Source organism: Lissotriton helveticus, chromosome 1_1 (genome assembly GCF_964261635.1).
Source record: "Lissotriton helveticus chromosome 1_1, aLisHel1.1, whole genome shotgun sequence".
In the NCBI taxonomy this organism is placed as follows: Eukaryota; Metazoa; Chordata; class Amphibia; order Caudata; family Salamandridae; genus Lissotriton; species Lissotriton helveticus.
Window position 1 is genome coordinate 2,136,306,272 of NC_136057.1, and position 16,886 is coordinate 2,136,323,157.

A 16,886-nucleotide genomic window follows, 5' to 3' on the forward strand; every position below is an offset into this window, starting at 1 on the left:
ATTCTTGATCAATGCTGTACTACGGACATAGAAATTCTGGTCTTCAAAATTGGTTCCAATTTACAGGCCGGCTGGAAGGGGGCATTGGTGTATCGTCCTCCTGGCCCTTGTGCCGATGCTTCTACCCTCCTTTTGGAGACGCTGGCCCCACACATTAGTATAGGGACTAATTTTATACTCCTTGGAGATTTTAATATCCACAGCGAACTGCTTGACAATGTAGTAGCCCATAACCTGCTGGCTGATTTATCTGCTATGGGCTTCAAACAGTGTAACCAGGGCCCGACCCATCGCGCCGGTCACACTCTTGACTTAATTTTATCTAACTCGCACTCTCTGACCTGTTATCCTCCTATACAGGTGGAGTGGACCGACCACTTTGTGATTAATTTCTCCCTCCCCAACCTCACCGAGGTACACCCTCATCCTGCTCCCCTCCCGTCATGGCGCAGGCAGTGGCACAAGGTGTCCGCAGATACTTTTAAAACTGCTTTTATCCCTCCTGACTTTTCTCCCTCTGATACCCCTGACATGGCCCTTTCTAAATATAATGCCGCCTTGAACACTGCGGTCAACCTCATTGCCCCTCTCAGACTCTGCAACCAGCGGTCTGACCGCAGGCAGGAACCTTGGTATTCTGACTCGCTGCGTGCTGAAAAGAAAGCATGCAGGAAGTTGGAGAAGACCTGGAGAAGCTCGCAGAATGTAGCTGACAAAGCTCGCTACCATTCGGCCTTGAGACTCTATCATAGGAATATCAGAGCCGCCCTTAAAAATCACATTGTTTCCCAACTATCTGAGGCAGGTAATGATTCTAAATTACTGTACCAGGTTCTCTGTACATTCACCAAGCCCGTTGCGTGTGACACCCCAGAGACGTTATCCCAAAAACTGTGTGAGGATACTGCCGGGTTTTTTGCCTATAAAATCGATGCAATTTATCAAAATATTGCTCAATCCATCACTTCGGTTGATATCAATGATCCCTCTCCCAGCCTTCAGCTCGGAACAGTCGGACCTAGCCCTTCTGTACTGTCCTCTATTCCTGAGATCAGCCTGGATCAGGTCAACTCTTTGATTGGGACAATTAAATCGGGCAGCCCAGTGGACCCTGTACCCGCCCGTGTCATGCATCTTATTGGGAATGTTCTCAGTCCCACCATTCAGATGGTGATTAATCGTTCTCTTTCTGAAGGATTGGTCCCTCTGGAGTGGAAAAAGGCCATGGTCAAGCCCATCAGGAAAAACACCTCCATCCCTTGGTCGGACATGACCAACTTGAGGCCTATCTCCCTTTTGCCGTTTGTCGGCAAATTGATGGAGAAACATGTCAACCACCACCTTTCCAGCTTCATTGAGCAGACCGGCTGTCTGGACCACTCTCAGTCCGGGTTCAGACCTAGGTATAGTACCGAGACGGCTCTTCTTTCTGTCACGGATGCTATACGCATGTCTCTGGATAGGGGTTTGTCTGTGGTGTTGGTGCTGTTGGACTTGTCCGCAGCATTTGACACCATATCCCATGCCATTCTCCTAACCAGACTAAAGGAGATCGGCATAGACAAATCTGCCCTGGCTTGGTTCACTAGCTTTCTTGCAGAGCGTACCCAGAAGGTTAATATGGGCCCCTTCAGTTCCACTTCTACCAACATTACTAGAGGAGTCCCGCAGGGCTCCTGTCTCAGCCCTACGCTGTTTAATGTTTGTCTCTTCCCTGGCCGACATCATGAGGTCTTTTGGGTTTTTACCCATCTCTTACGCTGATGACACGCAGCTGCTGTTTACCTTTAAAACCCTCACCCCGGAGATAAGGCAAGCTTTCTCTAACGGCATGACTGCGATCGCCAGCTGGATGGCCAGGAACTTTCTCCAGTGCAATGTGGGAAAGTCGGAAGTCATGCTGTTTGGAGAGGCAAAAATCTTGTGGACCCCTGACTGGTGGCCAACAAGTCTGGGAAAAGCCCCTTCCCCTAAACAAGTGGTGAAAAATCTGGGGGTCCGTCTAGACCACGACCTCACCCTTGCTCACCATGCCAACATCACGGCGGGATCCTGCTTCCATGTCATCAGCCTCCTTCGGAAAGTGTTTCCTCTTCTCCCTGACGGCACTAGGAAGTCCTTGGTCCAGGCCCTCGTACTGAGTCGCCTGGACTATTGCAATGGCCTACTTTTAGCAGCCAATGAAGGAGTGCTCAACAAACTTCAGGTTGTACAGAACACCGCGGCACGCCTGGTGATCAATGCCCCCCCCAGAACACCTTCCTTGCCCCTTCTTAAAGTGCTCCACTGGCTCCCCGTCCGGAAACGGGTGGAATTTAAGATCTGTTGTGTGGTGCACAAGAGTCTTCATAACTTAGGGCCGCACTATCTGGCCGAAAAATTTGTCCACCACCGCCCTTCCCGTAACTTGAGGTCTAGCAATCAGCTGTTACTACAGATTCCACGACACAATAAGACCAGACAGGGAGGTCGCGCTCTTTCTGTTATGGGACCTCGTTTGTGGAACAACCTCCCCCTTTCCCTTAGACAGTGCTCGAGTCATCAAGCCTTCAGGAAAGGTCTTAAGACAACTCTATTTTAGAATTAGCGCCAGTTGGACCTGTTCACTCAACAGCACTGCGCGGAGATACACCTTCGGGTGTGATTCCGGCGCGTTACAAGCCCATAAATAAATAAATAAATATGACCCAGTTCTAAGTAGCTACCATCACCCCATCGCCTAGTATAAACTAAGACTGTATCAAAAAACCAACACTTAGAAATAGGCAATATCCATGAAGAGGTACACACAGAATGTGACAACCTCGTAAATATGACTTAACTATACATAGTGACACTTACATCAGTGCCTAAATACGTGAATATGCATCCCTTTTCACGAATCCTAGTGGGACTATGAATATAGCTATTTTTATGTAAAGTCTCGAAAACCTGAGACGCTACCCTAATTACGAATAAAGATTTCGAATACAGATTTATACTGCTTAACAAACATCAATAAAGTTTGTCGTTTTCAAAAACCACACTGAGTCCTCTCTCTACCCACACGTTTTTAAATAGGAAGAGGAAGCGGCTCTCCGGCGTCCAGGGGCAGAGTCAGCACCAGACGCGGAGACCGTTCCTCATGCGGGTGAGAATAGCGTTTTCCCACAATACACTCCTAGCGGTCGCTTGTAACGGTAAGATGAACGCTTTTTCAACTGTGGTCTCTCCCTTTCCACTAGCTCGGGACCAGCGAGTCCTTGTGCTCCCTGTTGAAGCTGAATAGTTTCCTGTAACAAGGTAAAGAAAGACTATATGCCTTTTTTGTACTATAAATTTAACTACGGAATTAAATAAGCGCAAATGACCGCGCCCCTGAATGAATTATAAGTCTTTCACCCGCAAATACGGACCACCTATTTACCGCCATAAACAGTGGGCTGCATTAAAGTAGTTGCTCTAAATCAGCGAGCACATGTTATCATGCCTTAAAGTTCCACATGCTAGTTATATGCAGAGAGGCACCATGACTGTGTAAATAAGCGAGCGCAAACCATCGCGCCCTGAATCAAGTAGGTGCTTTCTACCTGCAACCACGGACCACTTAATAATAACCCACAATAAGAGCAAGTCGTTATAGAATGTAATCCTCTAACATGCTAGCTTTATAAAACTTATGCTTTTGAATGAATCCCCCTCCCTTGCTCAATAATGGGACGGGAGGTTTGTTTTAACTCACGCCACACCCACCTTACGTGTGTCCACAAAAAATAGAGGTCGCAGTCTTACCATTAGGTCTGTATTAACCTGCTAGACCCTTGACTACAAGGGACAGAACCCACTTCACCAAGACCCTGTTAGTGATACTGTGCATATATTTACATCTCAACATATCTCGCTGCAACTGTAGCAATGGCCATGATGGTCCTTAGTGGGACTACCCTTCTGCATGTAGTGCTTAATATGGGCACCCTTGTTCAGATAATCCCAAAAAGGAGACTTTATACAGTGCTGATTTTTCACCCCCAGACATGTATGTTGTGTTTCTTTTGTTTCTATTGCAGGAAATTAGAACAAGTTAGAAACCTAGTGTTAAGATTAACACTTTTCTGAATACTTCACAAGTCGTGTAAGTAAATGTAAGTTTTTTGTATTTTGTCTGTCCTGACGAATGCTCCGTAGACCCGGCTGGGCACAGAAGGAGCAGAAATATGTCGACGTTGCCAACTATGTAGTATAACAAGATCAAGTAACACGATCCCAGGCTATACCCACTATTCTTAACAACAAAATCTCACCTTTTTATATTAAAGTTTTTTGTGGTGAAGTTTTGCCTTTTAAGTGTCACCTTCACTTACTCCTCCTTTGGGGGTGTTCCTTCCTCTCTCTGGACACTACTACTTTAACCAGAGGTTGCCTCAGGAGGAGGCTGGCATACAGCACAATCTTGGACACCCAATGACAATGCCACAACGCGTGTGTGGGGCGGAAAACCGATATACACCGCACGATTAAACATAGCGTTTATGAGGGTGATCCAACTTAACCTACGGTCACGTAGTTACAAGTGTCCATTCTCACAGCTGATTGGTTGACATATTAAATTTGGGGAATAGAATGGACCGTAATTCCTCCTCCCTACCAGTTGATTACGAAGGACTGGTATCTCCATCCGTCGAGGCTCAAACAGATCTTTGCTAACCGTTCCAATAGATGCTGGTTGGGTTGCGGGCTTCTGGGCGACTTTCAGCACATTTGGTGGGACTGCCCAACTATACGCCCCTTCTGGGAAAAAATACTTGCACACATTAAGGACATGCTGGGATACCCTATCCCAACCACCATGGCAGGAATTATTTTGGGGCTTCACGACCCTACCCTGGAGCACTAGACCCGAGCAGACAAGACAATCATGTGGCTCTATATAGGTGCGGCTAAAGTGACCCTAGCAGCCGCCTGGAAGCGGAGGGAAGCCCCGGCAATTTCTCTTTGGCATTCTTGATTATGGAAGTTACTCAGCCTAGAAAGAATGTGTGATATTTGTAGGGATAATTACAAGAATTTTTTATTCAAATGGGGTCCGATAGTTGCCTTCCTCTCACGGGGGATACTATCGGCGGTCTGTCCTCCTTCTGTCAGAGCGCTTCATCTCTTTCAATTTTGAGTTACCTGCTACTATTCCATGTGGACTATGCCAACCTGATTTTGCTGCCACCATTATTGGGGAGGGGAGGGCAGTGGGGTGGGGTTGGGTTCATGGTTACTCCTTATTTGGGCGTTGTTTTTGTATGGCTTTATTGTTAATGTTAATGTTATTTATAGAGCGCACAAATACCAAAATGGTGTCTCGGCGCTAAGGACAGCAAGTAACCCCACAACACACCCTTCACTGAAACAACCAGGTTTTCAGGCTTTTTCTAAAACTCATGCGGGAACTAGCCTTCCTGATCTCAAGTGGAAGAGAGTTCCACAACCTGGATGTGCTGTGCTGGAAGCTCTGCCCGTCCCAGTGCAAGGTCCGGAACTTAGGCACCACCAGCAGATTTGCCCTGGTGGAACGGAGCTGTCTAGCTGGCTGATACCACACAAAAAGCTTTTGAAAAAAAGACGGACCATTTTGCATCAGGGCTTTATGGGCCACACAGAGAGCCTTAAATGTAATTCTTTGCTCCACTGGTAGCCAGTGAAGCTTCCGAATTTCCTCTGACACAGACTTATACCGCGGCAGATTCAACAAGAGGCGAGCCGCCGAATTCTGCACTACCTGGAGTTTCCTCAAACATTGCTTCTGGGCATTCAAATAAAGCCCATTGCAATAATCCAGCTTCGACTGTATAAGGGAGGTAATCGCCACTTTATTGGTCTGCGCTGGAATATAGGGTAGTACCTTCCTAATTTTCTTTATAAGGAAATGGGAAGCAGACACAATGGCATTATTTTGTTGAACAAACGAGAGTCTGTTATCAATCAACACACCCAAGTTTTTAGTTTTTGCCCTTGGAGTAGGCAGGGCACCCATTTCCGCAGGCCACCAAAGATTACTCCAAGAGGGATGTAGGTTCCCGAAAATCAAAACTTCCGTCTTGTCGAAATTTAATTTAAGACCATGCCTACTCATCCAATTGTTGATCACAGCCATGCAGTTTTGAAACTGCAAGGCAGGCGAGACCTGGTTTTTAGGTCGAGCAGAGTATTCTGCTCGAGACCTATTGCTGCCCGTATCTGGGAATGTAGACACGAGAGGGGCACGAGCGCAGATTTCACCTCGTGGGCGCGCACGGCGCCGTGCCCCTCTCGTGCCTCATATTCCTATGCGCAAACACAGCCACACTCACGCATGCGCACACACATTCCCATGCGCGCACACATTCCCACGCGCACACACTCACCCCCCCCCCGCACACGCAGGGCTTACATACACACACAAACGCGCGCACACACACACACACCCTCCAAACCCCACTCACCGGGCACACGCAGGGCTTCCATCACTGGGGGGGCGGGCACCGTCAATGTGCCCCGACGCCCCCCCTCACCTGGTCTGCTATACTCCTCTCGTCCTGTCCCGCGGTAGTGGCGGCTGCGCGGGATTCGTAGGCGGCTTGCTCCCTTCCCTTCACAGGAGCGCGGGGTAGGCTCCCGTCCGCTTCCTGTCTGTGCTGGTGGCCCCGCCCTCAACCAGTCAGTCCCGGACAGTCCCGCCTGGCTTCCTGTGTTTCTTCTGTAGCCACGCTCATAGATGAGAACTTCGAACTGTCCCCTACTTGTGCGCTATTAATATAGCGCTTACTACCCCAGACGCTACTTGTACCATAATTGTTGGATTACTTGCTTTGTTACGAAGTCTTTTTCACTTTCTCTGCCATTGCAAATTATTTGTTATTTGTTTTATTGTGTGTTAGCCACGGTGACGCCTTTACTACTTTAATGCAGAATAACGCATTGTTTTTTCCATAGTGGGAAAGTCCCATAAATTAAGCATTGGTGGCGCAGTTTCCTATTAAGTCCTCTGCAAGTGCCAGAGTTTAACATTTGGTCGCAGGTTCGAACCCGCGAGTCAGCTCGAACCTTCGTTATGTTTCCGACGTTTATAAAACAAGCAAAATTCAGTTCTAAATCAACAAAATAGTTAGGAGCACTTGGTGCTTGTTCTGAGAGAGAGGGGGCGTCTAAAACCGGTCACAATATAGCGCTTTCTCTCTAACTGCAGTAAAAACAAGGGGTGGACACCAGGGCAGGTGAATACAGTGCCGGTTACACTTCTGCTCGATTCTGAGGTGACCTTGAATAACCGGACGCCAAGCGGGCATCTCTGTGTTAGTGTATACAGCATGCTCGAGGAGACCCGTGATTGTAGGGCCAAGGGTTGCACATTCAGATGTTACTGTCATTAAAACCTTTTAGATGGAGGTGCATTTATGGGAGTGCACAACAGAGGCAGTCACTGCCCAACCGCGGTAAATCAACAAACTCGTAAGCATTCCTGTAGCTAAAAGTAAAGCTGCAGCATTTCTGTGGCCGCGGACTCCTGCCCTGCCCATAAGTAAACTCGGAAAAGATCCCTCAAAATGAAGCATGAGGCGCGGCGTCCACGGACACCCGCTTATAAAACAAAAGGCAAGGCTTGTTTACATAGTGTTGGATAAATGCAAATGCTGTCTAAACATGAAACACGGTGTCCTGAAGTGGGTGCCCTGCTTATTAGTGTTGGAGGGTCAAGGGAAAGAGCTGAGAAAAAGAGGAAGAGGGCCTGAGGTTTTAGTCTTTGTGGAAGCTAAAAATAAGGTCTCATAACACTTCTCCCTCATTCATTTCCCCTATTCCGAGGCCTGAATGGGCCTTATCGTCATAATCCATGGCACTGCGATGTAACTTTGAACAGTCATTTGGGCTAAACCAGTAAGCTATGTACTTTGAAAATACATAGGGTCTGAAGCCATCACTCTATCATGCCTGAATGCCAATGTCAAGGCTTCATCTGTGTGTGTTCATTTGTGTGCTTGAGGCCACTCATTGGTGTGCAGCACAATACATTAGAGAACAAGCATTTGCAATGCAATAGGTCTCGCATTTACGCCACTTTGAGCTATTGGCATTGTAAATGACAATGCCTTTTATTTATGTTTGGGTTTTACAAACATAAATAAAAGGCATTGTCATTTACAATGCCAGTAGCTTAAACTTGCGTAAACGCGAGACCTATTGCATTGCAAATGCTTTTTTGTTAAAGCGACATGTTTCAACATAGTTTTTATGCATGTGACTTTTGCACCAGGATGGCTGTGAGTACAACCGTGCCTGCTTTAAAATGCTGTGACCTGCAGGTCATGAGTGTGAATCCCAGGAATGCTGACTTAACTTTCCATTCTTCCAGGATGGGTAAATGGAGTACCATTAAACTGGGTAATACTTAATTCTTATATTTTCAATGCCTTTTGCCACTTCCAAGCATTGAAAATATTAGAATTAAGTATTACCCAGTTTAATGTTTGCGCCAAGAAACCGCTTGGTAAAAGTGCGCTCAATAAATGTGTTTACATTCAAATTCAAATTAATGGTACTCCCTCACCCCCTCACCCTCACACCCTCCAACCGTCTCACCCTCCAACTCTCTCACCCTCCAACTCTCTCACCCTCCAACTCTCTCACCCTCCAACTCTCACCCTCACACCCTCTCACTCTCCAACCCTCTCACTCTCCAACCCTCTCACCCTCCAACCCTCTCACCCTCCAACCCTCTCACCCTCCAACCCTCTCACCCTCCAACCCTCTCACCCTCCAACCCTCTCACCCTCCAACCCTCCCACCCTCTCACCCTCCCACCCTCCCACCCTCCCACCCTCTCACCCTCCCACCCTCTCACCCTCCCACCCTCCCACCCTCCCACCCTCCCACCCTCTCACCCTCTCACCCTCTCACCCTCCAACCCTCTCACCCTCCAACCCTCTCACCCTCCAACCCTCTCACCCTCCAACCCTCTCACCCTCACAACCTCACACACCCTCACCAGCATAGCAAAACAAAACACAACAAAACACAGCATAGCAAAACAAAACACAGCATAGCAAAACAAAACACAGCATAGCAAAACAAAACACAACATAGCATAGCATAGCAAAACACAACACAACACAACACAGCATAGCATAGCAAAACAAAACACAACAAAGCATAGCATAGCATAACAAAACAAAGCATAGGATAGCAAAACAGCATAACAAAACACAACAGCACATAGCATAACACAACATAGCAAAACACAACAAAACATGGCATAGCTTAACCCCTTCGGTGCGGCGCACGTTCAGCGGACATCGTGTGCACTCCCTCGGTAGTGCTGCGCATGTCTGCTGAACGTTCCGGCCCCTCCGGCGCAATAGAACGTTCCGTACCAGCGCAGAACGGTCGGCGCAGCAGAGGGGTTAACAAAACACAACAAAGCATAGCAAAACATAGCATAGCATAGCATAGCATAACAAAACATAGCATAGCATAACAAAACATAGGATAGCAAAACAAAACATAGCATAGCATAACAAAACATAGGATAGCAAAACAAAACATAGCATAGCATACAGCATCACTCAGCACCACCATAGCATCACTCGTTCGCCATCACAACATCCCTCAGTGCCACCACAGCATCAATCTGTGCAACCATTCACCCAGATGCTTCAAATATGTTCTCTCAATGTTTCAAGCTTTATTACAAATGTAACAAAAAGATGTTGATATTTCACTTCTGTTCTTGGATTTTCGTCACAATAAAATACACTGAACATAATCTTCACAAAAGTTATTTACAAAAGTTTAAGCTATTGCCATTATAAATTACAATAACTTTTATTAAGTATTAATTATTTTAAAAAAAATAAGCCATTGTTATTTGTAATATCAATACATGTAAGTCACGTAAATACAACGCATATTGCATTACAAATGCTATAGGTGTCACACTTGCGAAAGTTATAACTATGGCATTGTAAATGACAAAGCTATTAATTTCGCTATTTTCAAAAACAAAACCTAAATAAAAAATGTGTCATTTACAATACCAATAGCTCAAACTTTCCTAATGCGAGACCTATTGCATTGCAAATGCTTGTTATATGCTGCTACCACAATCTGTGAATCATCTGCATAGGATGTTAACATAAAACCAAAGTCTCTGACCAACGGAGCCAGTTCGTAGACATAGACATTGAACAACGAAGGACTCAGCGAGCTGCCCTGCGGAACTCCGCATGGCAGCAGAAAGGGAGCTGAATTAAACCCATCGAGAGACACTGTTGATCTCCTCTCCTCCAAAAAGAAAGCTAGCAGTGCTAGTGCCACCATGCTATCCACACCCAAGATTTTTAATCAGTGCAGCAGGAGAGTATGATCAACAGTGTCAAACGCGGTGGAGAGATCGAGGAGAATCAATGCGGCAGAGCCTCCTCCGTCCATAACCGCTCTGATCTCCTCGGTCACCTTAATAAGCGCTGTCTCTGTGCTGTGTTCCTTGCGGAAACCAAACTGGGAATGATCTAACAACCCATTGTCTTCACTGAACTGAGTTAATTGACCGTTCATGATTTTATCAACAATCTTTGCAGACCAGGGAAGACGAGCAATGGGGCGATAATTCAGCGTGTTGGAAGCTTCTAGAGTGGGCTTCTTTAGTAAAGGGAGAGTAGATGTCTCCTTCCAGCTCAGGGGAAAACTGCCTAACGAGAACATCCTGTTAAAAATATCTGCAAGTACAGGACTCACCTTGTCAACCAGTTCTTTCAAAAAGGCCAATGGACATGGGTCCAAAGGTGAGCCTGCCATAGCCGCCGACACAGGAGAAAACTCCGTAAGCCTACTCATGCCATTGTCCAAAATCTGCCCCCACAGAAGCTATTTGTGGACATAAACCATCCTTAAAAACGCTAAAAATATCCAGAACTTTAGCTTTAAAAGTAGAGGCCATATCATTAACAAATTGTTGGCTCCCCAGCTTACCCAGAGATTTGGGAACAGTAAGTTTGTTAATAACAGCAAATAGTTCTTTTGAGGAGTATTTTGCAGAGTCCATCTGAGCTTTAAAAAACTTACATTTCTCCGCTATCGGAAGATCTTTATAAGACCTGAGTGCTAACCTATAGATCTGTTTGTCTGAATCCAGATAATTCACACGCCAGCGACGTTCCATACGACAGCAGTTCTGTTTCTCCTTACGAAGGAGATCAGAGAACCAAGGTGCTGATGGAACGGGCCGGTTGCCGGAAATCTTTTTCATAGGCACCGCTGAACTGATGGCAACCGACAACCAATTAATATAGTTATTGACCGCAATGTCTACGTTATCAGAGCATTGTGGAGAAGAGCACTCCAATGTAAGTCGGAGGGCTGTTTTATCCGCTTTGCTCCAAGCTCTGCAGGAGGCTATCAATGGTAAGGGATTACAGACCTGCCCAGAATAGCTCCTAGGGAAGTTAAAACTAATGAAAGAATGATCGGACCATAACAGAGGAATCACCTCTTTAATTTTGAACCCCTTTATAGATGAGAAAATCCCATCCAGCGTATGTCCCGTCACGTGAGTGGAAAAACCCACTAATTGGGGGAGTCCAACGGCTCCTAAAGTGTCTAAAAACATTGCCGTCTCTTTGTTATCAAGGTCCTCTAAGTAAAAATTAAAATCTCCCAAAATAGTAAACTCCTTGTTGTACAAAATAGTTTCTAGCAGCTCATCCAGATTTCTTAGAAATGTAGTTTTAGTCCCTGGAGGACGATACACCAGAATACCCTTAAAAGATAGATTGGCACTGAGTCTGAATGTGAACTGAAGTGCCTCGAAAGCCGACGAGGAAAAAGGGTGAACCGTGACTAAGAAACACTCTCTAAAAATAATCGCCACTCCTCCCCCTCTTTTGTTCAGCGGCCTATCCACTCTGACAAATCTGTACCCCTCTGGTGTGGCCGTAATAAAGTCTGGGTCAGACGCAGCATCTGCCCACGTTTCAGTTATAAACAGCATGCCCAGCCCCGCATGATCTATCAATTGGGCTATTTCATACCTATGTTTCCCTAAAGATCTTGCGTTAATGAGCCCGCCCTGCAGCATCAGGTCATCCCGGGCATTGGGCACATCGGAGGACTGATGACTCCCGGTAGTACCTGATAGTAAGTGACCATTCCTAGGCGTAAAAGCAAATCCACAACCTGCACAACTGCTATTTTCCCTCAAATTACACAGACAGCAATCCTTTCTCCCTTGATTAAATGCGTGAAGTTCTACACCTGAGTAGCTTACCCGGAGTCTACGTAAACCGGCAGCATTTCGTGCGCTGGGCGCGATCCAGGCGCGGACAGGCGCAGACGGGCTTGCCTTAAGGCGCGCCCGCTGCGCGCATCCGCTGCGCTCGTCCGCCATATAGCCAAATATATAGTTTCCTTCCGACGGGCGACTAGACGGCGTCCTGCCGGAAGTGGAGCCACAAGGGAAAGAAGAACCGCCCTCCGCAACAAACGGCACGGCAGCCGCGGCGGACCGGGGTCGGTCACAAGCAGGAACAGAGTAAAACGGTAAATGTAAAATATTAAAAGCACAACAATTCACTTGAACAGATATAAAAATATAACAGCCTCCCAGTAAGCAGCGTCAGCCATGCTACCCAAGTCCGCTGCGCATCCGCCACATAGCCAAATATATAGTTTTCTTCCGGCGGGCGACTAGACCACGTCCTGCCGGAAGTGGAGCCATGAGGGAAAGAAGAACGGCCCTCCACAACAAACGGCACGGCAGCCGCGGCGGACCGGGGTCGGTCACAAGCAGGAACAGAGCAAAACGGTAAATGTTAAATATTAAAAGCACAACAATTCACTTGAACAGATTAAAAATATAACAGCCTCCCAGTAAGCGGCGTCAGCAAGGGTACTCAAGTGCCATATGAAGTTGATTTTAAATAAGGATCACGAGGGATTGCCCCAAGCCCCACCGTCGTCAAACTTTCCCCTTCATTTAAGCATTCTCTATGAGATTGGGGCTGGGTATTTACCTAGGTAATGTGCTACTATGTACATCCTCCATCTTGTCGATATCTACAACGCTCCCTACTACTTGTAAAATTTTTCGATAAACACAAGTTTGACAAAAAGAGTTCTGAAAGCAACCTTTGAGGTGTTTAAAAATTTGGAAGATAGTGGTAAGCCGTGGTGGACACCTTTGCATGATTGCTCATTTCTACACAAGCAAGATTCTGTGATTTGACAATGAACTCTGAGAACTATGTAGGATGTTTGGGTCCTTACTAACTCGATTCTGCAACAGAATAGTTGTCAACTGAGGAGCACATTCAGAACTTTGGACTGTGAGGGCATTGGTGCCTACTTTCACAAGATGTAATACTACAAGATCTTGTTTGTGAGAAATACCGAAAAGAACCATGTACATTACACATCCCAAACAGGATTACCAGATTCTCACATACTCTAATTGTATCTTTGAAATGAGTCTACTAGTAGCTTGACTCTAGCCCTTCTTCCTCCCTATAGAATATATATAGAGTAAATGCTTTTCAGAGGTTCCGTTTGGTAAATATGGCGGTGGTCTGGTTCTGATCTAACGTAACTGGAATCAGAGAGAATGGTTAGTAGTTTTTAATGATACTGTGACTAAGGGGACAGATTATTCAGCCCTAAATGTGCTCTTGAATCCCTATTAGGAACAGCAACCGCTAAAGCCCTGATGAGTCTACTGCATGGTCGCACAAAAAATGTTCATTATAACAAATGCTCATTACTTATCTGTTGCTGAAGTATTATTGCAAGCTGCAGCAATAAAACCTAAGAATGACATTGAGCTGGCTTTTTAGTTGCATTCATATTGGTTTGTAAGAATTTCAAAAGTTAATATTTTGCCTAGGCCAGTCTGTCTGGGAATGCGGATTTGCATGCAAGTAACCCGGCCATTGAAGTTGTACTAGGATTTATTTCCTGATAGAGGTGCGCTGATGGTTTCTTATTTTGTTGCATGTGTCCAGCATTACCGATAAATTATCAATGAGAAAGACTACACAAACTTATTTGTAATGTTTCTTTATGACAGCCAGTCAAAGAAAATCATACCAGTCGATTTGGTTGCATGCGAGGTAGATAACCAGGATAACGCCCAACCTATGAATTATGATGAGAAGAGGCAGCTAAGTTTGGATATCAATAAACTACCAGGAGACAAGCTTGGTCGGCTAGTACATATAATACAGTCAAGAGAGCCATCACTCAAAGACTCGGATCCCAATGAGCTAGAAATAGACTTTGAAACCTTGAAAGCCTCAACTCTGCGAGAACTAGAGAGATACGTAATGATCTGTTTAAGAAAAAGACCAAGAAAACCCAGTGGTGAGTATTGTGTTGTCGTAGTACTTATTTTTCCTACGAGGTGAGAGAGCGAAGTGGGTGTTGAATGCTTGCTCTAAACACCATTAACATTGTGTATCTAATCATTTGCTTTCATTGAATTATTACTGTACTCATGGGGATTGTATTTTGTCCTACAGCTGAGAAATTACCCAAGTCCAAAGAAGAAATTCAGTTGCAGAAAAAGAAATTGCTTGAAAAACGACGGAGAAGTGATGTTGGAAATTCTACATCGGCTACAAAAGAGAAGGACAAAAGTAAGTTAATTTATGCAATAAACGTCTGTGTTTTTATTAAGATTTTTCTAAATAATGTGTTTGTTTTCCAGCTGAAATCTATGCTGCACAAAGTGCATTTGGAGGTTCAAGAAGACTTAGTGAAAGTAGCAGTACTGACAGCTCTTCGAGCTCTACTAACAGTGCCAGCACTAGTAGTTGTTCAGGATCCGACAGTGACTTTGAATCAGGTTAGAAGTTCAGCTTCCTTTGATTTAGTGTTGTAATGTATTTGCATGGCTCTTGAATCCGCAATATTGATTTCTATTTCAACTGGCTTCAAACAAACGCCTAAAAAGCCAATTAAAATCTTACTGTGGCTATTGCGTTCTCTTTATAGTGAGCTCTGTGCTTCATTGTAAAATATTCTGCAGAGGGATACCTTTTTATATTTAATAATAGTTGCGCTGGTATGTTTTATTTTACTTATTCAAGAAATCCATTTTGTATTTCAATTGCAAATCATATTTAGCAATGCCAGTAGAGCTGGTGTCGTGGTCATTTACTAACCAGTAATCTGCAATACTATAAAGGAAAATATCTGAGACTCATTCAGCTTGTTTCTTTATCAGAATGCAGCAGTTTGTATTTATCATGGTAACTTTAAAAAGCTTTATTACGGTCCTGTCCGAAGTAGTGCATGTTTCAGGGTGACGCTGCGATTTTTATCAGGACAAACAGTACCCAGGAAAGCTTTTCCATGTTTGTCTGAGATGCACCTTCACCTGGACTTTACATGGCCTGCTTGAGTAGAATTTAACCAAATTCTGTGTACTATTTTATCATTATCAAATATTTTATCACTTTAGATAATAAGTGTGGACGCAACAAAAAAACATTGCACGTATACATACAAACACAATCATAAATAACAATAAATATAATTTTAAGAAGTGCCTAGAGCACATTTAAAATATGATTTAATGGGTAGAGACAACACAGCTAACTGTAATGCATAGAAGACATAGCAGCATAGCAAAGATTGAGGCCTGCGAAGAGGAAAAGAACAGCACTATTGCCCATTCAAGCACAAAGGCACAGATAATCCATTTCACCAATTAAAAGCTAGTGGTATTTCGAGCACCTTATCCAAATTGCCATTAAAAAGTTGGCCAGGCAGAAACCACAATCCAGCTAGTGTCTGATTGGAGTAATCTGAATGCCTCCTGGTATTCCCTACTGCCTGGGATTTGCAAAGGGGAACAATCTACTTCAAACCGGGCTCCTTATAAAGGAGGTAGAAAAACAAAATAGGAGTAAGCGATTCAGAACCCCCTTAGCATACTACACAAAGATTATTATTAGTGCCACTATCCTGTTGATATCTGCTAGTAAATTATTTTAAAGGTAGAGATCCATACCTAATTAGGAGGTTGAGTTTCCTAGCTTAAGGGGGAACATCAATGATACTCTGGGAAAGCCACTTATTTGTGGTCTGTAAAGGCCACAGATAAAGAACTCTTGCACTGCATAGTGTTGCCAATTGCAACACTCCCAGAAAATTGCATTAATGCTAGCTTTAGTGATTGAACATATGGTCTCAGGAGTGAACCCAGTATTTGTCCAAGTGTAACCTTAGGGCCCTAACGGAAAAAAGCCACCACATTTTCCTTGCATGGTGCACAACCAAAAAACCTTTGATGCCCACCCGATAAGACTGTAGGGGAGGTGTAATCCATTCCCGGTGAAAATAGATGAGAAGTCTACACTCAATCTTGTGGGTGATTTTCTTTTGGGCCAGGTCTAAGTAAAATGGTGTTAGTGGGGTATTCGCTAGAAGGTTCAATAAAGTCCTTAAAAACCTATGCCCCACTATGGAAAGGCTCTGGATTTGTGAACTACCCCAGAGCTCTGCACTATAATAAACTGCTCTAGGACCTTGACATTATAGATTTCGAACGCCAGAGCCACCCTTCTAGATGTGGTTCTCCTGTATATTTTCCCTATGTATGCAGTGTGTTAAAACAGACAGCTGTGCTTTTTTCACCTGTGGTGCCCAACAGAGGATATTCGTAGGTTTTATACCTAAATACACAAAGTTGGGCTACTAACTAATATGTGAAAAGGGACCACTGTTCATTGGGGAAGATCTTGCATTGGTCATTCTAGGTCTCTGCATGCCTGCTGATAAGATCCCCGCCATCCAAAGATGGCTGTTAAGCAAGAGACTGTAGAAACCCAATATATATTTTTTTGTTATAAATAGTCTTTATTGGGTTTAAAAAGGCTCCATGTAGCCAT

The 16,886-nt window shown here is 44.8% G+C and overlaps 1 protein-coding gene across 7 annotated transcripts in view; it reads left to right on the top strand.

The window, feature by feature from the left end:
• BRDT (bromodomain testis associated) overlaps positions 1–16,886 on the top strand; it is a 2,808,714-nt gene that overhangs the window by 1,512,193 nt on the left and 1,279,635 nt on the right. For all 7 annotated transcript variants that reach the window (XM_078646309.1, XM_078646320.1, XM_078646312.1 and 4 more), the window contains 3 exons: positions 14,060–14,352; positions 14,511–14,627; positions 14,699–14,836. In XM_078646309.1, the coding sequence (XP_078502435.1) occupies positions 14,060–14,352; positions 14,511–14,627; positions 14,699–14,836 (548 nt within the window). The remainder of the gene's footprint in view (positions 1–14,059; positions 14,353–14,510; positions 14,628–14,698; positions 14,837–16,886) is intronic.